Consider the following 23,926-nt stretch of genomic DNA (forward strand, 5'->3'; position numbering starts at 1 on the left):
GGGGTTTAAATCTATACTCTATATAACTACGTAGTACTATACCAGTAGAATTGCCGCGATATAAAAACATCCAATTAGGGCTTCTCTCGGAGTCGATGGAGGAATCGTGATACGTGGAATGGAGGTACTTCTCTGTGGTATATACTCTTTGCAGAAAGACTGGGAAAGTAAAAGTAGTGAATTGTGAAATAAACATAAAATAAAAAAACTAAATCTCTCTGAGACTTGATTTTCTGGCAGGATTCTGATTGCGGAGTTTAAAAAGCCCATAGAGAAACAAGCGCCGACACTCCAAAAAGAGAAAATAAAAAAAGCGATAGATAAAATCTAGAGTGGGACGGAAACAGAAGAATAATATAATAATAATCAAACAAGCTACAAGACATAACAGTAGACCTCCAACACGAGACTATACAATTTATCACACTATAACGATCTTGTACAATATTACTCTGTACGTTGGATACATATGTAGGACATAACGGAAATCCGTTTGCTCATGACGTTAAGATCAAATTATATCGACGACCCACCACAAGTCTAGAATACCTGACAATCAATGGAGATTGGCCGTGTGGACCTCGGGATGGACTCGAGGCTAAAAAAAGAAAGCTAGTTGACGTTGCCCTCGGATTGTGCAGAGGCCAGTTTCAGGTACGGCTTGGGCTGAGAAATTCCTTTCGGAGTATATCGAGGATCGGCGGAAGAATACTTGAAATTGAAAAGAATATGTACAATGTACCGTACATTAGAGAAAACACGTACTAGAGAAAAGGCAAGTTACACCGAATTTTCATTGTTTCCACGGCCCAATTGTTCAGCACTGCTTTTCTCTCCCCAACTCAACTCGAAACAACCTCTAACGCCATGTACCCATATCCTCTTTGAACGGGTTTGGGTTCGTGGGACGTGTGTAACCCTGTCCCCAGCCTCAACATGGATCCTATGAACTATCTTAGCGAGCCCATGGTATGGCATGCCACTTCCCGAAATCTGGGAGATTGATGATACGCGTCTACTCTGCGGAGTATGTAAGACGTAGATACTATACCGGTCCAGATACTGGGATACGATCGAGGATTTCCTCGGACGCTAATGCTGGAAAAACATCGATTCCGCTGGAAACAGCCAATCTGGGGACGAAACACCCCAAGGATGCGGGCCTCCGCCCGGGTTCGCTCTATCCCGCAACTATTTTAGTGTCATCTTAGTTCATCTTGGCACATTCATTAGTATTCACGTTGAGAGAAAGAAATAATGTGTCTGTGGAAAAAAAGAAAAAAAAAATAAAAATAAAACATTGGCGATGCAAAGCCCCATTCCCCCCCCCCCCTCCCCTTTCCCAATTTTCTCCGGGCTCTGACACCGGTCGATGCATGACATTTGAGGATCTTTTCAAGTATTGTATTTTTTAGAAGGAAACAATTTACAAAAATTATTTTATCTTCCTGTGCTTCATGTGAAATGTACCGGAAAGCAAAATTGGTGCGTAGGCACATGTTCGCTCATCTATTTCGGCTTTGAGATCAAGTAGATGTTTGCCTAGGCTTGTCTTTTATACCTCATGCTCTTTTCTTGGTGGAGACATAACGGGTGTACTAGTACACAAAGTACGTTGTACTCGGGAATAAAATATAATGATAGACGGATTAATATCATTTGCGCAATTTATTATTTAGTATGTACAACCTACGAGAGTTCTTATTCTTAGTTCTCGTTACGAGCCTACCAATGGACAATCAGCTCATGAGGCTCTCTTGCCAGTCTAATAAGTGGGCAGCAAAGCTCTGGAGAAATAAAAAACAGTAAAAATTGGTCATTGGTGCGCAGTGACTGTGCATAAAAGTTGAATTCACGGGCGTACAGGACTCTCTGACTTCGGAGGTTTACTAGGCCATGCACACGAGGCAGAGAAACGAGAAAAAGAGAACAGAAAAAGCAAAAAAACTAAATCTCCAAAGAAATAAATATGGTATTCTGAGGCTGCTTCCAGAATCAGGCTAGTACCATCCATTCAGCTAACGATACAGGTACGGAAAAGCTAAGTGTAGAATGCACCAATGACTAGGGCTTAATTATCCAATGAATCAAAGTCGGGGATTCGAGTGCTCGAGGCACACTTAAATTAGTTATCTCTCACAGTTCCTGAGAGTCTCAGCCTTGAAGGTTGGAGCTAAGACTTGTGCACGGTTGCATATTCCCCCCTGTTTTTTCTTTCTTTTAGGTCTCTTTTCATTTCCTTTCATTTCTTGCGTGGGGCTAAGAAAAAAAAAAGCCCAAATAAGTAAACGGCACCAATTCCACGGAAGAATCTCATTGGTTTTGAATGTGATCGATGCAGGGTGTTAGGGTCCCGCGGTCTTCCGTCACGTTAAGCCGTACCCGCAGTTCCACACTTCTTGATGGTAATCTTTTTCGGTTTTATTTAATAATTATAACTACTATATACGGAGTAGGTATGAACGAGAATATCTCCATGATCAGCTCGGGTGGGAAATTGGGAATTGTGATAGCGTGCCAGACCCACATGGTCCATGCAGTGGTATGACACTGTTGGAATTCATGGATTGACCCTATACAAAACCGTAAAAGAAACCCTTTTCAATCATGATTCCAACCAAAGCTGAGACGAAGTCAAAAGGTCCACCTGACACCTCAATGTCGTACAGTATGACTCGGAGATCGAGTGGCTGGGGTTGGACCGGGGAGGACCATCGGAGACGAACCGGAGGGCGAACCCCTGGGCGGATCAACCGACAATCCTGGCCCCCTTGGTGCTCTAAGAGTGCCACTACCGCCCCGGATCGACTGTGGATTTGGAAAGGTCCAGAGCATGCTCATCTCAGGCCGTCTCAGAGTTAGTTGACTTAGTGCCAGTCTTACGTAGACGGATATCGAGCTTTTCATTTGCCGAAGAAGTTTGTTTAGCACTTCGCTAAAGTATGAACTAAATGAAAAACCAAAAATCCTCTTTGTGTCGGTCTCCCGTCGGTTTCATTGGATCTGTGTCGATCCACACGTTCAATATACGTCATGTCCCGAGCTTTGGGGAATACAATATTGTACTTACAAAAAAAGTGAATAAAAAAAAAACATAAATGGCCCGTGCGAGAGAAAAAGAGGGAAGAATAGGTGACACCGTTTGAACCTGGGCTCTAACACTCAGCTCCATGCAGGAGGCCAAGCCCTAAACCTGATGCAGCAATAGCACGCTGACCTGCAGCCACTCTGCCACCAAGGGGCTTGAACTTAGCAGTATCAATCATGACCGGGGTGCTGTCTGCTGATAGAGAGACTCTGTAATCAAACGCGCCAACGCGTCGTTGTGCGCCAACCTCCACAACATAGCAACTACTGGCAGGACATAGAGAGGATGGTGGTTTGAGCGTTCGGGGGGATGGAGCGGAGTACTCCGTACTACCACCCGAGACGTGACGAGTGCTCCGTGTTCTTTTGGTCACTTGAATTAAATTCTTTGCTTCTTGCGATCGACAAAATCATGCTGCAAAGCAAATTCAAAGGCTGCAGACCACCCGATGTCCACGTTGGCCTGGGGCCGCAACCCTTACTTCATGCAGTGCATACAGCTTTGCAGGAGAGAGCTGTCCTTCTTCACCTCCAGAACTAGCTTTCTCTTTCGCTTATTTTTCTCCATTCTATGGTTGTCCTTTTCCCTCTATGAGTTTAGTTCCGGGGGGATCACTCAGGATCGGAGGGGGGGAGGGGCATACGGTATCTCCGAGGATCCAGCGGAAAAAATACTACCTTCATTGTAGGTGCTATGGGACGCCTGTTTGGGACACGCCAATAGGGTACTAGTGTCAGTTGAGGGGTGGCAAGCCACAATCTAGTAGATCGCGTCGGGGGGGTTATAGTACACGGTCTTAAGGCTCAAGGGATCAAATGAAGTTTTGATAGTCGTTGGTTTCTTGGCAGACCGTGGCTACCTCGACCATGGAACGAGAAACAGCGAGAAATCATGGTGGAAATCCAAATACGTTTCTCGTTCAACCTTTACCCGACCCCGTTTTCTTTCAGCATAAGTCCATGTCTAGATCTTTTAGTGTTCAGGATTCAACTGCCCCCAAATTAAAGTTGTCATACCCTGGTCTTTCATCCATGCGGATATCGGCCACCCTGCTTAGTCTATGATGATCTGCCCTGGGGGTCGCCAACGGCTCAAGTTCAAGCCCTAATCATCCGACCATCTCATACAAGATTGCAAATGACTTCATTACTCTATAATATAACTGATATTCTGTTGATCATATTGGAAAACAAGAAACAACCCCACGGAAACAAGTAACTAACAGGAAAAGAAAAATACAAAAAGAAAAAGAAAAAACCAATGAGAAACCAGAGCATTCTCCGCACTCCGGATCGCCCTAGGATGGATACAACGTATGGCCCCTCTCACTCGGGCCAAGCGGGATGGCCGAGAATAGGCAATGATAACCGTTTCCAGTGTAAAGCCCTTTCTCTCACAGCAAATAATATCACGTCTTCTTTTTCATTGTAACTCTCCATCACAAGTTCCTCCGTATTATTTCTATTTCTCTCTCCCTTTTCCTGAACAAAAGCACTAGATTTCTAAAGACGACAGAAAAGAAAGATCGGTTGAACGGCCCCACCATCCGGATCCGAGGAATGGAGCTTTGGACATGGACCGTGGATCGACTACCGAGCGTTTTTATTGTGTTTTTTTTATATGTTTTTAGCCGAGCTCAAGCTCTTGATGATCCAGATTCCGATATTCCCGATCCATAAGACAAAAAGGGAAGTGGAATTTGTTTCCCTAGATCTGGCAAATCGAAAAGCCTACTCCGTCAATCTTGTACACTGGTGGCCGTTGCAAGTGCGGAAATGATAATCGGCCGATTATAACCCGATTGATACTATTTGACATTCAGATTGCATCATTTGAGGAGATGCATCCAATGGAAAGATAAATACAATCTATGTATCTACGCCAATGAGATATGAAGTGCATGTCATCCTATATCTTGTCCACGGGTGTTTATAGTTGTGGTCACAGCTGGTCAATCGGTTTCAAACATCGCACACCGAATGTTCTCTCTCGAAAAAGGGTTCTAGCTCAAACCATAATTTCCAAAGTTAGTCTCACCGTATGCCCAAACTTTGTGAGCCATCCACGCGAAACAGCGTTAAACCTGCAGCTGCAGTAGCGCGTCGCGTGGTCGGAGTTGAGAACTTGTTTCAGAATATCTCCTTGTCTTCGCAGATTCAAGGGATGGAATTAAAATAATAATAAGTGATAAACTTTGTATAAATGAAAAATGAAAAAAAAACAAGGAACCGAGTGCGCGCATTCAAATCCTTCAGAATAAGATCTGAGGCTGAGGACAGCTAGGTCTTGCATATTTTCGCTGATCGCTGCGGAGAGGAATACACACCGTTGCTATACTTAGGGACTACTACACCTGAGCACCTGCACGTACTTAGTCCACTGAATTCGTACCCGTTTGCATTTGAATGCCATACTCACACCGAACCACTCATCACCTGGTCGGGCCTTCACGGGCCCCCGAGAATAGGCGTATCCTTATACCAGTTATACCATGCAGCTCAGCTCCGGCATCATCGTCTATTATCTTAGTCCATCCATGAATGCAGGAGCTATGTAGTCTTACGTCACAGATCGGGGAGCAACAATCTAAGAAAAACTAATCCGGTCTCTGTCCTTGTCCTATAGTAGCCCCAGATATAGCTGAGAACCAAAATTATTGCAATTCATTTGGTCCCCAGCCCAGCCCCATACCCAATATGACACCATCGGGGAGAGGGGAAAAGGTCAGATGTGTCAAGGTGTCAAAAAGCGGAAGCAGGGGGCTAAAAATGGCGTGTTTGCGGTTTGCTGTTCTTTTTTTGCTTTTCGTTTTTTGTCCATGTGCTAATGCGAGTATGGCGATCTTGGACGTTTATGGCATACAAAGAAATACAATCTTGATTCCGAGAACAATATCCAGCCCCTACTCCGTACTCCGTATTCTCGATATGACCCAGAACAATAATACTAATATTGATACTGATACTACCTCGAAAATAATACAAAAATGGTCCATCCCATCCTAATTAGTTTTTTTTCCTCTCTCGGGTTCTCCACAGCGGGCGTAAGCACTATATTGTAGATACATGTACGATGGCAGATTCAACCTCCAGATTGGCCAACGGCACACGGAGTAATTCTTACACTTTGGGGGTCGGATCAGTCCCGACAGCCAAGCATGTGGACCAGAAATCTTGGAACTACCGGTCGAAACAAGCTCCTCTCCACGTTGATCGGCCAGTAGTCCGCGGGTTGGAGTTGGCAATGATATTAGATTGTACAAAGTTTCATTCCTCGTGTAATAGGTCTGTCTGCTCTTTTCCTAGTGGGCGCGAACATGACTCGCGCAAATTAGTTACTTTTGTACAATTTGGTACTAGTCTGAGGATTCCCTGAATCACCCGGGTTGCTTGTCTATCCATAGATGGGTCATCACAGGATAGAATAGAATAATTACATTTCCAAATGGACGTGTGGATCGTCTTGCCAAATTAGATTCTGCATCCAGTCTGTAGGTTGTATTGTAATATCAGGACCCATTCAAGTCTACCCTAAAAGAATCAGCCATGTTGTTTCTGCCTATCTATCTCTTGCCGAAGTATACGTTAGCCTATTAGTTAAATGCCGCATAAGATCTCCCATTCCAGCCTAAGTAGGAGAACGCCCTTTAATTGATACACCGTCGGCTGGTCCCGATGCGTGACTAATGTCCCCGTCCCCGCTGTGATAAATAATAAAGTCTCCGATGTGATCAAAATCAAACTGTACTTAGTAATCTGCCGAATGTGAATGTGAATGTGAATGTCAGTCCCTGGGCTATAACCCTTTGGGCAGGTGCTCGTCGTTAATCTTTAATTTAGATACATATGTATGTTTATACTGTGCTGTACAGGGTTGAGCTGAATGATTAACCAGCCGGTTGCCCTAGCTTAGGTACATATGTAACTAATCTCCAGCCTCTAAATCGATGTATGTCCGCATGACGAAGCATCTGCATTTCTTGGCTTGATGCTCAATGGACGATTTACTCAAGCCATATTGTTCATTATGAGCCCGCAAATTACAACGTAGTAGCAGGAGCCCCCGAGGTCCTAGGAGGTGGGACAAGCCTCGAGCAGGGGTTTGTTGTATACAGGTGTCCTTCCATAATCTCAGCTCTCAGCCTGTCCACTCCGTATGGCGTACGTACCTCGATGTATCAGGCTAAGAGTATAACGAGACTGCTTCTCCGTATACTCAGCAACGCGCATGTTTGTGTCGCCTCCTTATTCAACGCGCACCGGTGAGGCCAAAATGAGCGCAAGTACTCCGTATACTTAGTACAATTACCGAATTCCTAAATGTTTGCCAGTCGTGGCGTGTGTCTAGAACCTGCAGCCACTATGCAACTACGACATTCTGCGTGTTGTTCCCGCCCCTTTTTTTGGCTCTGTCATTTCCCCACTTGGGCAAGTTCGCATTTCTTTTTCTTTGATCGAGAGGGGGAGGGATTGGTTTGGTAAAAAAGAGACTGGGGTGTAGACGCTGGTATATTCCTGGGATGTCAGATTGGCTGTGGAAAAAATAGGATGATAGTCGATAGTTAGTGCGTTTGCGTGGTATTCTTACATGTCTTTTGCTTTTACCGGGCTGCATTTGCAAGGTTTTGGTCGAAGGCGCTTGTGCGAGCTGGCTCTTTGGCTGGGTCTAGCGCTGTACTCAACAGTACTTAGCGGTAGTGCATGCGCATGGACTATTACTACTGCGCAGCAGAGATAAGAAGAAATATACACGCAACAGGCCTTAAATAGACTAGCTTCTATATTCCTTGACTCTTAATCTAGATCTAGAAACCAAAACATGGGATACGGGATATCCCTTCAGCACCTGGACAGCTCGTAATAATACCGATTCGGAAGAAGAGGGTCACACAAAGGCTGAAACGCAGCGAAGGCTCCGTTCATGACATGCCGACAGGCCATCCAATGAGCCGCGCGAGTTGGACGTGGACTTGACTCGTGTTGGTTCTACATATTCAGACTGTGCATGCGAATGCCCAACGACGGATCGTCGCCGGCCCCGATCGAAAGGAGGAAATGGGGGCTGATTGGCTCGGAAGGATTCCATGGAGGTGCAGCACGCTGCATGCGAAGCGTTGTCGTCGATCATGGGCGGCTGTCAAGCAAAATCAAACAAAGCTAACGATACAACGTACGGTACGGAGTATTTGTCTTGAAATTGGAAGCGGTGTCGTCGGAGAGCCGGTGGGGAATGTGGGAAATTGGATGGATGGACGAGGGCTTGAGTCCTGACGTGCGAGCGCGGTTGCTTGCTGGCTCTGCGGGCTGGTCGCATGGTCGTCGCCCTCGATAGGGTAGATGCTTTAGCACATCAGCTACAACCAAAATGAGAGCTAATGGCTGCGTTTCTTCCGCGGGCTTGGTGGTGGTTTCATGAAAGGGGCATTGTACAAGGACCAATTGATGTCAATTGTTCTCTCTGCTAGACACAAACAAATACCGAGATTGTAAGATTTCATTAAGCTGGTGTAGCAGATGGACCCATTCTGGGTCTTTCAGCTTCTTGCATCGAGTTGGTCGAAGCGCGTGGACGCGCCGGCAGAGATGGCCGCCACTCTTCAGAGGTAGGAGGTGCTTCAAGCTGTTTTCGAGGCTTGTCCTCGCCCTCATATTCGTCATCACTAGAAGACCCCTCGCCACGGCGTCCATGGCGCTGAGTCTCATCTCTAGACTTGCGTCTTTCACGAACTTGTTCTTTGTGTCGAGTATCTAAGGAGTTCAATTGTGAGCAACAATCTTCGCCATGGGGTCTAAATGCCTCCTTAGATGGACATCGACTTGGACATTTTGACTTACCTCTGATCTCCTGCGTCTTCACAGCATATAGTTGGATCTCCTCCTTGGTCAACACTCTCAACACAATCACATAATCCGACCGCTCCTCGAACCGCTCATTCCCCGCTTCCAATGCCTCCGGATTCACCAGTCGCCGGTCGATCTTCGTCCAGCGAGCCCCTGGTGGGATACCTTGCTTAGTAGCATCTTTGAGAGGAGCCACCCCTTCTCTGACTGGGTTGGGCTCTTCCGGGAAAGCCGGACGGGGAGCCTTGAGAATTCCCTTGGGGGGCGCCTCCGGGCTCCTTCGGAGCGATAGGTGGCTCGACCGCAACGAGCTTTTTAGAATCGTCCTTGGTCATGTCAGGCGGCGAGCGGCGCGGCTCGCTGGCATTGCCATCTTCCAGCATGCGGTGACGAGAGCGAGACGAGCGATGTCCACGCGAGTGGTCTCTGTGCCTGCGATGGCGTGAACGCTCCCGGCTGCGGTCCCGGTCGCTCTCCGAGGTATCGGTGCTGCTGTGTCTGCGACGGCCGGAATCTGGTGCAGAGGGCTCTTGTCTATATCTTTCCAGATCGTCTTCGGAGACGCCGGCCTCATCGCTATGCCTCCGTCGTCGGGAGTGTCGGCGTCGACCGTGGCGGTGAGCATCCTCTGGGGCCAAATAACCTGGCCTGTTTCTTTCAATGGCATCGGCTATGGCGAGCTCCCGGGATGAGGCTGGGGCGGCATCGTGGCCACGTTTATCGTGCTCGTCGTGGGTGCGCCTGTGTGCACCCTTTGGCGAGCGCGGTTGCTCGTAGTCTGACACGTCGGAATATCTACCCCCTAGAGCGGCTGTTCCAAGTCCCACGACGGGGAGGGAACCACTATCATGTGATTTGGGGTGATAGTCTCCTCCATAGTGTCGGTCTCGATCGTCTTCATGGCGTCTATGATGGCGGCGGTGTGTACGGCCATGACGGTAGTCTTCGTCGTCTGAATCATGAGGCACGGCAACCAAGGCCTGGTCATGAACTCCCTCCTTCGATCTGCGCACATCATGATGATCATCCCTGCTACGACTTGAGCCTCGGGGTCGTTCTCGGGCCATCTTGTCTAGGCCCCAGGAAGTCGGGGGTGGGCCATGATGGCGTTCCTTTCGTCCCGCCCACTGGGAACTGTCAATCCCAGAAATGCTGAGTGGCCGGTTGTCCGCATATCTGGATCCTCGAGTGCGAGGCTTCACCGGATAGTCGCGATCGAATTGCTCGCGGGGAGTAGTGTAGGAGTAGGCATCGAAGTCATCGATATCGTCCCCCTTTCTCAGTCCATCGTAAGCTGGGTGACGTCGTGGTTGAGACGGCGGATAAGTCCGTGGTGAGCTGGGGCTTGCCCGATGTCTCATATCATCCCGCGAGTCGCGGTACCCAACATCGCTGGCATAGTCGGTGTTGGGTAGTCGGTGGTGCGAGCGGTATCGAGGAGCGGCCTCGACCACATGAGGTGCAGACTCCGAGGGAAAAGAGCCCGGAGCTGGTCGATGAGTTGTATGTTTCACGGGGGCAAGATGGTGCCGAGATTTGGACGGCACTTCCAGGCGCACTGGGGTGGAGTAGAAGTCTGCCGCAGATGCTGTGTTGCTTCTATGTCTGGGCTTGACGGTGTATTCAGTTCGTTTCTTAGCGGATGAGGTCGGATCATGGACTCGATGGGAGGAAACAGGATGAGCTTCGAGTATAGGTGGTCGAGCCGAGCCATAGCCGTATGCACTGGCATATCCAGTGTCTGATATATAGTCATCGTACTCATAGCGCCTGGACGAGTCGTGATAACTGGGCGGGTCGTGATGATCGTAGGAGGATCCTAGCTGAACAGTGCCAGTGGAAGCTCGCATTGGGTCGATTGTATGGTGTCGACCTCGATTGGGAGACAGGTGGCGGTGGTGACTTGACATCATGGGTGTTGCAATGAAGAATTGAGAGGACGGACGTTCCAAACGTCTCTCTGTGGGCGGCGTCGAACTCGGGATTTGATGCTCTCAATTGTCAGGTCGGCTTCAGAAAAGGGGTGATCAGTGAAAATCAGGGGTTCCCGTCGTTGGGCTTCGATTGATCGATTCTTGTAGGAATGCCCAACCAGCGTGGACTCGGTGAAAAGTAAGAGATAAAATACCGAGGAAATTGAAGGATGTCTGTTTCTGATAAGTCCCCTCTAGTGGAGCCTAATATTTGCCCAACAGAGTTAAATAATTAAAGAAGCTTGGACGGCGAGGGATTTGGGAAGAAGAAAAAAAAGAGGAACAATGACGAATGACGCAGTTGAAAGAAAGATGACAAAAGAGACCCCGCTGTTAGTTTCGATTGTGTTTCTGCAAGGTTTAATACTCTCTTCATAAATATTAATCAGTTCAATCAATGCTTACATTAATTATACCCGGGTAATATTATATTCATGATCTAGGATTGTAAATATTATCTACACTATCAATACTATAAACCCATGGATCATTAATGTTCGGAAACTGGGGCCGCATACAACCCGTGGAATGCTCCCGTTTTTATGAAACTCCCTTGCTTTCAGTACAATAACCACATGTATGTATGCAAAACATGACTTTTTTTTTTCTTTAAGCCTCTTGGATATCCACTTTGCCCGGGCCCAGGCAAGGCCGCTTGGGTGAAATTGGCCTCGAGTGATCTCATTTTGAGAGCTCCGCAATGATTCCGAAAGATCCGGGTGATATACAGAGTAGATATACAGAGTAGAGATATGACTACAATATCCATATTTCTTTTGCATGTTTATTTTTACACTCCCATTTTAAAGGGGGGTTTTTTTTGTTAGCTTTCTGTTTCTATAATAATCTTTATAATATCTAGGGCTGAAACCGACTATCTATAGGACTAGCAAGATTATATAATATACAGTATAAGAACAATGACATGTTGTTTTGGTTTTGTGTAGCCCACTCAGCTAATTCCATTAGCAATCCCACTTTTTAATTTGACCCAACCCCTGGCAATCATAGCACCAGCCTGTTTTAGGGCAAAACATGCAGTATATCATTCGCAGGTATATCCTAGCGGGTGATACTGGAACACGACAGAGATATATTCTTCAAATGTCTACATTTGTACAAATTATATATTTATGGTTTAAATATTCTTTCCGCCTTCATTGTATTCTCCCAGAGCCACAAAATTCATAAAACGGCGATGATCTCATCCATAAACATCTCTAGCGCTCCCCACAATATCTTAACCTGACACCCAACGTGACACCCAACCCGAGACAGAGAAAACCAATGACTCTCTCAATCTCAAACTACACATACAACCCTTTCACCGGCCAACTCATCAAGCCAGATAATCAGCAAAAAGCGGCGTTTTGAACGGGACAAAACTCCCACCCCATGCAACCCGAGATTTCACCCTCACACCCAGAGACCAGCCTTCCAGCCAGATACCCAATCAGCGATAGATGTATCTAACCTATACTGTTAGCACTAAAGAGCTAAGCTCCTAATAGCCCTTCTTTCCAATGTAGATTATCCAAATAGCAAAATGAGCATTGACAGATATTCTAGACTTCCAGATCTGCAAAGTGCTATGCTCTGTGCCCAGTTTGTTCGTCGAATGCTAGAGCCGGACCTGGATCCGGGCCAGGAGAGAATTTGATAGTTAGATAGGCATCACATAGCTAGTGTAGCCGTAGAGTCTTGTTCTGGCTAGTTAATTTCGATTTCGCCTTGTCGATGCCTGAAAACTGCCGGCTTTTGGCTTTGGTTCTTTACTCGTTGGGTGCGTGATCCGTTTCTGCAGTACGAGTTCTTCTTTTAGGGTTGTGCTCGTTCATGTTGAGTTCCAAGGTTCGAACTAGCCTCTATCCTTGGGTTTATTGGCTACGGCAGTCTTGATGTTGGGGGTCTGTGGATTGGTGTTGTAATAGAAGAGGGTTGTTCTGCAAAGGGGATCTCTTATTACACCTTGTGGTTATGTGTTGTATGCATCCAGGTGGGATCTGAGCGGATTGTTAAGTATATTTATATTTGGATAAGGGAAATATGGTGCTGATTTTGGGGTCTTGCATTGTATTTGTATCATTGGTGTTATTTTGTGCATCAACGACTTTGGTTCAATTTACTTGGGTGCACGGGTTCTGCTAGTTATATATTTGAGAATCAAGTAAGGGTTGATGTAGTCCTCCCAGGTGTATCAATCCCTTGCCTACACATTCAAATCCACAAGCGGAGCAAGCAAGTGCTAAATTAGCATAGCACCCAATGCATAAATACGCTCAGGTCATAATATATGTAGGCTTTGAATCAAAATTGCGTGGTTCTGTCAACAAAATCTTAGAGGCACACGCTTGAATGTCAATAAGTGATGTTGATGCTATCCTACACAATGTCCCCTATCAAATCGCCAATATCTCGATACTACTTAGGCAGTTGAAACTCCCAAAATTCCAATTCAATGTTCTGCCAAGGCCTACAATGCGTACGTAATGTCATCATTCAGCCCTACGACCGGAGCAGCCCGTGGAGTGTATCTAAGCCTATCAAACTTAAAAGATCAAGCAAGCCGATAGTGCACACTGTGGAGACAGCTTTCATTAGTTAAAATGGTATCCAATGCATGTATGATGCGCAGCAAACGCCCCAGACCGCCATATGCCGCTTTTTCCCGCTAGTTACGCCCCGATTGTGGGGTTGTCTGAGCAGCCCCGTTCTCGGGCACGGGAGCCAATCCAGCCTCTTGCTTCAAGCGGGTGACCACGGGGCCGAGAACATAATGGCTCTCCATGCTACTGTGGTCGGTACACGGGCTCTGCTTGATCGGTAGGAACCAATCGGCAATATTATGTCCCATGATTTGCTGGAGATTTTTGAACGGAGTGCCCAGATCGAAGGGGTTCTCGCCCGGTAGAGTGTGGAGAATGGCGAAGACGTGGCGTTCGACGGTGGATGGGGTCGTGGGTTGAGGCTGGTTTGGTAATGAAGACGCTTCGGGTGGATAGGAGACCATGCGGAATGTTGGGGCCCACGGGGAGTTGGGATCCCAGAGTCGGCTGAGAAGATGTTCGGGGACGCGGACGGCGAGGGTCCAAACGACTGTCCGTCGGTTCAGGTTCTCAATCGTTGTTATATTATAGATGCCCATTTGTATCGAGCTCAAGGTCATCCCGGCGGTGAAAAAGGCGAAGAGGGCGCTCCTAAAGATTGTTAATTTCGAGACAATTCTACTGAAGATACATGGGTTGTGACATATAACATACAATCCAATGCAAACACACCAATATGCGTTTACTCCTCCAGTCTGATGACATGTCAGTAACAAGCATCTATTTCAAGGCCACCTGCTGACTCGAATATACTCACGTCGCGTTTGATTTCTGCCGTGAAATAGGCAGACACTATCAGAACAAAACCACAATAGACGGCAGTATACACCACGAATTGAAGGAAGAATTTGAAGGATGTCTCGGACACCACACCTCCAACCCTGCTGCCTGTTAGCGAATTCCGAGGTATGCGGTCATGGGTCCATCATCGTACCAAGGACAGAAATGATCCATTTTGCGCACACAGCGGCCCAACTCCCGGCAGTGGTGTGCCCTGTCTGTTTTGTATTGACAGCAGGTAGTGCACCAGAGAGGCCGGCCATCCTCCTGGCAGACGAAAACGTCCTTTGTGTAGAAGTCCTCCAGTCCGATATCTGATTGAGACATAACACCTCCAGTAGAAGGACTTGAGCCTCTTTCCACGTCCGCATCTGACTGGCTCGACTTCTCGGGATCGGCTTTGCGCGTGCTGTGCTTCCGATGACGCTTCCTGCGCGAACGCTTCGATTCCTGCGCACTCTCCTCATCCTGTAATTTTTGTTCGCCCAGTGGAAGAAAACCAGGATTCCAAAGGACATGATAGTAAAGATGTAGATATGTGACAACCATTGGGATTAAAAGGACGTAGTAGATTGCGAGGATCGCAGCGCCAGCGCCGACTCGTGGGCCTCGGGTATAGGAAGGTAATGGATAAATTAAGTAATCGACTGAGAATCAAGCTGTTAGCCAAATGAAGCCTCATAACCAAAGCCAACTGCGCTGCTTACTGCATAATGGTTTCGTGATTGCATATGAAGCGTAGGTCACGGCGCCAAGCAGCACAGGTGGGATGAGCCTGGATACCGCGACATTAACGCGTTTCTGCGCCGCAGGGGACGCCATATATCAATACAATAATATGAAATGCATGAACAATATAACAAGAGGCTGCGAGACCGAGTCTGAGAGATCGCATGCAGCAGCCGAGGCCAGATCAAACAGTGCAAACCTGACGTAATCACCAAAACGGCCCCCGGTGCAACGGGTTCGTCCTTCTGTCCCATGAATCGGGGCATCGGGGGAACACCTCCAGGTTTGTTGACACCTGTTGTTTCACTATTTTTTGTACTTCGCTCTTTTTTCAACCTCATTTCTCACAGAAAAACCATGGGTACCCTATTACTCATTCCATTGACTTCAGCTGCGACCGTCAGAAATGTCTAAAAATGTCGTAGCGAATTACCTCATGTTCTCTTTTTAGCAAAATACTACTGTAATCAATAACACTACGATAGTATGCTTCAATTGGCACATGGCTTACATGATATGGGGGAATTGGAATTAGAAATCAGCCTTGACGTTCCACATCATCTCGTAATCCTCTATTTGTCAAGAGAAAACCTAAAACGTTCAAACGGCCTTGAAACGGTTTTCTCGCCGTCATTCTCAGGTCAAAAGACGGCCTGGGTGACTTAGGCAACAGAGGGCTTAAGCGGGACACCTGACTTTGATGACTCTTCATTTCTGTTTTGGCGCAACAGCTGCCTGGAAATCCAGGGTAGAGTGGAGTATTTTGCATGCCTGGGAAACCAATTGATCAATTTAGTGATTTTTATCTCAAGGCATCAATCGCAGGGCAAGAACCCGCGTTCGTGATGATGTACGTTGTAGACCGGTTGTTCGGGGCAGCCGAGTTAGCAAGAATGCACCGTCAATGCATACTTTCCCCGGGTGAGCGCCCATTTCAGACGGTGAGCTTGCTTAGCCCTGTCCCATAGTGGGGGGCCCCGTTGAGTCAAACCTCAGGATGATTCACAGATTCCTGACATTCTGGGCATAGGTCGATATGTATGTCCTGCGCAATGTGAGTCCCGGGCTACACTAAGCCACTTGCTCGGGCGGCCCATCTCTTCCCGGATGGATGTGCAACTAAAACGGTATTCACCCAGTGGCCCCAATAGTTAATGACTGACCCGGGTGAAAAATTGGCCTTACCCAATACGGTATCCGCAAGGCAGATACGGGCTGTTGGCTATTTTCTCGTAGAGTGCAGCCTTGTCTTTCTGGTCGAATACGTCTCAATACCTCTAATCTTCACAATATATAGGTTCGCGGATCCCCCATGCTTAATTCTAATTCATCTTCACAAGTTCAATCCCATTCAATTCCAAAGTATAGCTCGCGCAACCCGAGTCCAAAAAGACATACGCACTCTACATCTATATAGAGCCCATTGCAGTTATCATAAAGCCTCCACACTTTTCCATCCTGTCTCTTGATCAGATCTCCATCCACTCCATCCAAACCTTCAAAATCATGGGTTGTTTATGGTACTGCTGCCGCTGCAACTTCGGCCCTCACAACTCGTCCCTCTACAGCGCCTGCATCCAATGCGGAACAGCTCGCTGCCATCGCTGCACCGACCAGAAGATCTCTGACAATATGAATGTCCACTCCCACTCTCACAGCTACGACCCTACATCTGCATACCCAGATGCGGTCCCCATGAGCTCTCCTCGCACGCCAACATTCACATCCACAACCACATCTATAGTGGTACCAGAGCTGCCCGGGGTAAGGCCTTTGCCTCGGGCAGACTGCACATACGTCCCGCCGGCTTCACTAGCTGGTACGAAATCACATGGAACATACATGTACATTTGCTGCCAGTGCAATGACGGGCCGAAGATCTATGATCACCAGCCCAAATGTGTTGTCTGCAATCATACGGCCTGCGGGAACTGCATCTCTGTCAAATGAAATTTGAAATCAGAAGTATTGCCGGCCAATACTGAATTCTGTGAATGAAATGGTAAGCAAGTCCGTCTGATGCTCACTCAGCAGTTGGTTTGTTCTCGAAGCTGACGTTTCATTAGTGACATCGAACTTTATGCTGTCTACTGTTTTTCTACTGTTTTCTGCTCTTTCCACTCCCAAGGTTCTACTGTTTTGAATGTTTCTTACGAGCGCGTCATGGGTCATGAGCATACATGGTATGGTGTATTATCATTTTGCATTTGTTTTTGTTTTTTTGTTAGACTAGAAAGGATTGTATACTTGCGGGTTCCTGATTTAGTTTAGCGTGAGGTCAGCCAGGGCTGGATCCCTGTCTGCCTCGTCGAATTTGAATATTTTTTTCCACTTGAATTTATTGCATTATTCTATCAATATCAAAGATTACTACATATCTATTCTGTTCATCAATATCATCTATATGACTCTTGAACTAAACCCATCATTTTGTCTCAGAGTGCCCGACTGCGCCCATGCAGCTATAGAGTCATAGAGATCGTGATCGTCACAACATGCAGCAACCTCCCCTGTCCATTATGAGCCTCAGACCGGGCAAGGGTAGTTCCATTATGTTCATTTTAATCCACTGTCATGACTGGCTAGTTCGTCTGCGGCTCGGTCAGTAAGAGACCCCGCCATTGACGTTGAGTGGATGATGTGTAGAATATCTGCAAGCCAAGGTGTTAGTGGAGAGCCTTGCGCCCCCAGGGCTAGAAAGAAGACCGTTTACCGCTCCTTGAGCCTGGCGTCTGCAGCAAACAGCCCTATGGCCCATAGTAAAGAAGCGGTCTTGGTAATCTTAACCTGGCGGACAAGCCATACACTGACCTAACCCTCTCCGCTCTGCTTATTTACATCCGCCGCCTTGAACATACTTCGTGCTCTGGCCCCAGAAACTCAGCCCTGAGATAGTCAAGTCATCTCCAAAGCTATTTTCGCCGATTCTGCTATTTCTGCTATCTTAGGTAAGTCATTTCCTGTTTTTCAAACTATGTATTGCCCCACTTCTACTGATGACACTGAGGCTGTGCGTGCCCCGGCATAATTTTTGCTTGGCTCTTTGGACCCTCTTTGACCCTCTTGCGCGCTTGCTAGTCCACGGAGAATACAGTGTACTTTTGCAACCTCAAATCTATCGATCCTCATCTCCACAGCCAATCTACCAGTAACATACCACACTATATAGAACTGTGCCCGCTTCACTATCGGGCGCTGGGCACGGGACCCATACACTATACAATAAAGTAAATATAGTACCGCGACCTGTACTTTGTAAAGCAAGTGCGTAGTAGAAATCAAAAAAAAGAGACTTTGTATTGTTAAATCTGCGAACCAATCAAGGCGAGTCCGTAGAACTCTTCTTTCTCAAATCCACTATTCTGCCTCGCCCTGACTCACTCGTATATCTCTGCATAGATCGGTGATTCACTCTAGTTAGAATAAAAATGTCATCGGTGCAATCCTCGTGAGTTGGATAATCAGTCATATCACCGTCCAAATTGTATGGTTTTACTATTATTATCTTGCTGAATATATCTTGAAACGGTTGTACGAACTTATTTGGCCCCCATTTCCGAGCGGACTGTTCCGTACACTCCAGCTCTAAACTCCACACTTTCTCGTTCATCTTTTTTTAAACTCCCTTGCTTTATCCATTTCTATCGTGGTAATCAGTGCGATGAGGGTTTCGTTGGGTCTGGGCTCATCTTTCTCTCAGTGTTTCCGCCCCCAATCTTCAGCTTGGTTGGTAGTGTCCATAGCTGAGAATGTATCATGTGTCTAACGACAAGCTTGGCTTGATGTGGAAACTAGGCTAATCCCTTTATAAGCAAGTTGATTACAGACATTCTTTTTTTGGTTCGTTAATTTGCGTTAGTTTTTCAGCTATGTTATGTCCTGTGAGTCAAGAATCATGCCATATTGTATATTGCTGAGAGTCATCAAGATACTCATAGCCCTAAGGTTGGTAAGATGAGGTCATAGATATTCACTTGAAGATTAACATTCTAACTCGGATTTCTGACTCAACAGGATGCCTGTATGTTTAGTGGACATTGTATACGTTGTTGCAAAGGCCTATGATAGCCACAATAATCTAAACCACAATCTCCCAGCTTCTGTTTTGATATCTACATATGTATACTTTCACCTAACCAAGCGACTAATATTCATCCCCTATCAAAATTACATCATGTCGACCAGCCACAACCCCCTTGAGCACCCATTCAGGCTTCTAATGATGTAGTGACCCTACAAAACTCGGGGTTGGTCAGCCCTCCTTTTTCTGATGGGACCCGGAGAGTCCATAAACGACGTTGAAATCGATCCAGCGATGAAGAAGAACAGCATCTCCCGCTGACCCCCATGTCGATCGCCGCAAACTATCTCGGACCACCTCGTCTCTTCTGCTACTCTTTTTACATCTGTTCATATCTGTATCTTCTACTGTTTTCAGAAGGGAAAACTGTTCCTTTTTGTAAAATGCCTCTAGTCATTGATCTTAACCAAAGATGAGATTTTAATATTCTCCCCAAAGATACTACATATGAAGCTATTCGGAGCCTATGAGAAAACGCATTTAACCGCTGGCTGCTACACACCTTCGCGCGTCATAAGAAAGATAGTAAGAAACCAGTTGGACCAAAAAAATACATATTGACTGTGCGCTATAAATATGTGCTGCATAAACCCGCCGGGATTACAATCGTACAACCGCACCCGTAATGGCCATGTGCCATCGGCGTGCAGATTAGCAGTAGCCATAGCTTCTTCAGAGCCGAAACCGCAAAAGTTTACGACCATCCGCTGAGAAGCAAAAGCCCAACCGCCACCTTTGTGGGGTTTGAACAATGGAAAGACTCAGAGCGTGGGGTAAGAGAAAAGAAAAAGCTCTAAAGAACGGGAGCCAGCTGATCGCGCAGATCGGATGATATTGGAATGCTGGGATGAGAACGCCAGGTCGGCTAATGATGCAGAGGAGAACCAAATCATGAAAGCTCTGAAAAGATTCGACGGCAAGGGGATCGCGAAAAGATGAACAATGTGATGACCATGGCGAGGACTGCCTGAGTCCCATGCGATGCGATGTGATGATGGTTTTTCCCCATCATCGAAAGAAAATTCGATGGTGGTGTTCACAAAACAAATGGAAGACAGCTCACCTTGTAAGACCCCAAAGTCTTTGATGATGGAGATTGGGAGGGAGTTACAGGGACAAGACACGCGACGGGTCTTGGAGGAAGCGCCTACGGTATGCGGCAATCTCTGCGGCCACAGTGTTGAAGTCTTTCACCTTATCACGTCGAAGGTCATTGATGATCTCTTTTAGACCAGCGAGATATGTTTCTTTTTCTTCTTCAGTTTGTCCCTCCCGGGTGGAACCCATTTGGATGAGGATGTTGTCGTCTGTTAACGTTAACGGCTCTGTGGTCAGCACACGGACAGGGTAAAAAGGTGGTACGAATGGACTCAACGAATGCGAGGGAGATGAAAACAACGCGGCAGTAGAAAGAGAACGAGGAAATAACCAAGGGAAGAAAAAAACAAAGACACAGAGAAAGTTCAGACGATGCAAGACACCGGAGGAATATGATAGCTCAAGGACGAGATGGGGTGCACGTTGTTCATGTCGACGCACCGCTTAGAGTCATGTCTCGAAGATGCTGATACTCGCAAGACCGGTCGTTGCAAACACCCCCAGCAATCTCGTATGGACAGATGTACTTCATTGAATCAATGTTGTGGCTGTAAGTTAGCGAGCGGTAGCCGCTCGGAACGTCTGCAGCGTAATTGGGATGATATCGATAAGCCTTGAATGTTCGAAGTGGGCTCGTGTAAGGAGTAAATTTGTGTGCCGAGCTGGCGGAACTTGGTTCAATCTAGATAGGGGTTAGTATTTGATCACTGAAAACTTCCTCCAGGAAAGGTAGTGTTCATACGCCAAGAGCGCCAACCTGCAAATCCGTTTGAGGCGAGGGGCCTGACACCTGAGGGGCGCTGGTTAGTTCTTCTGTCGTTTGAGCGGAGTCAAATGAAGGCGCCGAGACTGTGGTGGTTTCTACGGGGTCGAGAGGGGCGGGGCTGAAGGGAGGAGGGCTGTAATTCGAGCCTTCAGACAGAGCTTCGGTATCAGGCTCAGGGGGCTCATAAGCCTCGGACTCAACGGACGGTTCACGTTGTTCACTTTGTTGACGCTGAGAACCATCCTCTTCGACAGAAATTGCACTAGTTTGGGTGACACCAGACGGCGAGCTGCCCGAAACAGATTGCCCAGATGAGTCAATGTCCATGGGCTCCGATACGTCTGGCATAGTCGAAGGCTGTAGAACCTGTGCATGAGAGCTGCTAATTTCTTCGTCGCTCTCGCTGGACGAACTACAGCTACCGCTCGTACTATCATCATCGTCGTCATCGTCATCATCATCATCATCGGACTCGTCCATGGCCGAGCCAGCGGAATCAGAATCGGATTCAACCGAAGCTGATGCAGGCGTGGTGCTATCGATTACACCGTTGGTCGTTTTATCGGCTAAGCTCTGTCGATGGGGTTCTTGATTGACGTCAACAGGAAGAGAGGCATCACGCGCAGAATCTGGAATACAGATCAGTTGGACTGAAGAAAACCTAAGGGTAAGGGACCGTAGTTCATGATTAGAAACAATGAAGAATGGTGGTGGGACCTACCTTCGTCGGAAGTGGCTGCGTCAGGTATCGTTTGTGACAAAGGGTCAGCTGAGACAGCCGGGACAGCCGGGACATCTGAAACCCCAGGATCGGCTGCGCTGGATTGTGCCCTAGATGATGATGTCCCGGAGTCATCAAGAGCGCGAGGTGACTGAGTTCGGCTGGCAGCAAGTTTCGATTTCCGTCGTAGCTCCAACTCAGCGATCTTGCGGCGCATCGCTTGTATCTCCATATCTTTCGTTTTTATCCCTTCTTGATCATTGAAGCTGGAAGAAGCCTGCGGAGTCGAGGTTGAAGCCCTGGTAGCAGGAATGAATGGCTGGACAGGAGGCTTGGACATAGCTGAGCTGACTATTGTTGATGGTTCTTGCTCTGACTCAGTATCTAGTTCCATTTCGTCGTCTTCGTCATCACCATAAAGTGATTCATCGTCACTGATTGCAATGATCAATCTATCAGCAGGATTGAAGCGACCGGCAGTTGGGTTGAAATGCTTTTTCAAAGGCGCAACTGGTTCATCAAAATCGGATGCCAGAGGACGTTTGCGATGGGTTGCTCGGGACACAGGTGTCAGGTCAGAAGCTACATCCGAGTCCTGTTCCAGCCCGGTCATTAGGAGTCCGGGAAGCCCGGGAAGCCCAGCAGAGTGGTGGGGTTCTGGCACAGGAGGTCGAACAGGAAGTGGGTGGTGAATAGCTGGAGTCTGGGTTTCAGAAATCACTGGCGCTGGGCTTTCCTGAGCTTTTTGTTGACTCTTGAGCAAAGCCTTTTGCTTTAGTTCTTCAATTCGCTGCCTCGCCAACTCTGTTTGGGCTTTATTCTTCTCTTTCGGCTCCTTTTGGGACGGACGAACTTCATCTGGGGTGGGAGCAGATTGCGCAACACCAACAGGCGAAGTCTGCTTGGATGCAGCTTTTGCAACTTTTGCAGCGAGCATTCGAGCAATGAGCTCTTTGCGCTCCAAGGGCTTGCCGTCTTTAGACTGAGGGGAAGAAGACGGGGGAGCAGCCTGGGAAGCGGACGCATTGGGCTTCACCGCACTGGGTCCTTCCTTTCCTAGAGGTGTCACCCCAACCGGTGGAGTAGAGCCCAGCAGATTTGCAACGGGGGCCTTTTCCCCAACCAAAGGCGCTTGCTCGGAATTGGTAATGACCTTGATACCGACCTCTTCGTACAACCGCTTGAGGATGGTGGGATTGATGCCCTCCGCAACGAGCTCCTTATAGCGGATATCATGAGGAGCCAGGCTAAGCAACGCTCCTTGAGCTTGGATCCGTAGCTGCGCTAGGGATTTAGTAGGACGAGTTTCAGGGGCTGTTGCTTGTGCGACATGCTTCTGGGCCTCTATGGCATGATTAATCAGGGTTGGATCTGCTGAAATGGACAAAGGAGGGTTGTACGCTGCACAGGGTTAGTGGACCCCCCAAAAAAGAACAGATTTGGGTTCATACGCGAGCTAGTACTCCTCCTGGCGGACCGTCCACTAGAAGATACGGTTTCACCCTCTTCCAAATCTGAGTATTGCCGTATAGTTCTGCGGGTCGGCTGTACTGAACTTTCATCCTTTGCCTCACTGACCTCGCCTTCCTTGCAATTTCTCTCTGCTCGAATTGGAATGGCACGCGAGCGCGGCTTCAAACGCGCAGCTGGAGTCAATGACTGTTGCGACTGCCGGGGGAACGGGGTTTGTTCAAGGAAGCCATTGTTGGAGGACCCTGTTGGCGGTGAGGCCTGCGAGTAATCCATAGGCGCGAACGGCATAGGAGGAAATGGAGGCGGAAATTGGGAGGGGTCAAACTGATTGAAGAATGGAAACTGAGGAGGGAAGAATGCTGCCGAGTTTGCAGGACCGCCCAAACCGGGGATCTGCGAATTCGCGTTGACGTTTGCCATGTTGTATTTGAGAGGCGTCTCATGGTTTGAGGGTGGCTCTGGATTCAATGAAGAATGTTCGAGAGGCATTAAAAAGTTTGGTGGCAGCATCGATGAGTATGCGGGAGGCCATTGCTGTGCATAGTTGGGATGGCCACTGAACGAAGGAGGTGGTTGGTCTGACATGATCGGTGGGAGGAAAGAGAGGTATTATTGAGCGTATTGAAATGATAAAATACGTATGGTCAAGGGGTGTGGATTTTAGACACAGGGTCTCATGATGTAGCGTGAATATTATGGTCAAGGGAGGTGGATGTACAGTTCTTCGCGAAAGAATAAGTACAGGAAACTTCGGTTTGGCGTTAACTGGTG

The 23,926-nt window shown here is 47.5% G+C and overlaps 4 protein-coding genes across 4 annotated transcripts; all 4 read right to left on the bottom strand.

Annotated features, from left to right (window-relative positions):
- Window positions 1-8,584: 8,584 nt before the first annotated feature.
- Window positions 8,585-10,838, bottom strand: N7529_011155 (uncharacterized protein; the record flags this gene model as incomplete). Its single annotated transcript, XM_057246681.1, has 3 exons — window positions 8,585-8,835; window positions 8,923-9,081; window positions 9,137-10,838. The coding sequence occupies 3 exons, from the start codon at window positions 10,836-10,838 to the stop codon at window positions 8,585-8,587; spliced, it is 2,112 nt and encodes a 703-aa protein (XP_057092030.1).
- Window positions 10,839-13,572: 2,734 nt separating this feature from the next.
- On the bottom strand, window positions 13,573-15,109 carry N7529_011156 (DHHC family palmitoyltransferase; the record flags this gene model as incomplete). Its single annotated transcript, XM_057246682.1, has 5 exons — window positions 13,573-14,098; window positions 14,162-14,202; window positions 14,265-14,388; window positions 14,442-14,934; window positions 14,995-15,109. 5 exons carry the CDS (start codon window positions 15,107-15,109, stop codon window positions 13,573-13,575), a joined length of 1,299 nt encoding a protein of 432 aa, XP_057092031.1.
- A 1,422-nt stretch (window positions 15,110-16,531) lies between these two features.
- On the bottom strand, window positions 16,532-16,860 carry N7529_011157 (uncharacterized protein; the record flags this gene model as incomplete). The annotated part of the gene is made up of 2 exons (XM_057246683.1): window positions 16,532-16,640; window positions 16,697-16,860. The coding sequence occupies 2 exons, from the start codon at window positions 16,858-16,860 to the stop codon at window positions 16,532-16,534; spliced, it is 273 nt and encodes a 90-aa protein (XP_057092032.1).
- Window positions 16,861-20,204: 3,344 nt separating this feature from the next.
- N7529_011158 (uncharacterized protein) lies at window positions 20,205-23,740 on the bottom strand (the record flags this gene model as incomplete). The annotated part of the gene is made up of 5 exons (XM_057246684.1): window positions 20,205-20,404; window positions 20,637-20,877; window positions 20,938-21,590; window positions 21,683-23,083; window positions 23,134-23,740. The coding sequence occupies 5 exons, from the start codon at window positions 23,738-23,740 to the stop codon at window positions 20,205-20,207; spliced, it is 3,102 nt and encodes a 1,033-aa protein (XP_057092033.1).
- Window positions 23,741-23,926: the final 186 nt, after the last annotated feature.

The sequence above is a fragment of the Penicillium soppii genome (genome assembly GCF_028829465.1).
Source record: "Penicillium soppii strain IBT 18220 chromosome Unknown utg000010l, whole genome shotgun sequence".
Classification (NCBI taxonomy): Eukaryota; Fungi; Ascomycota; class Eurotiomycetes; order Eurotiales; family Aspergillaceae; genus Penicillium; species Penicillium soppii.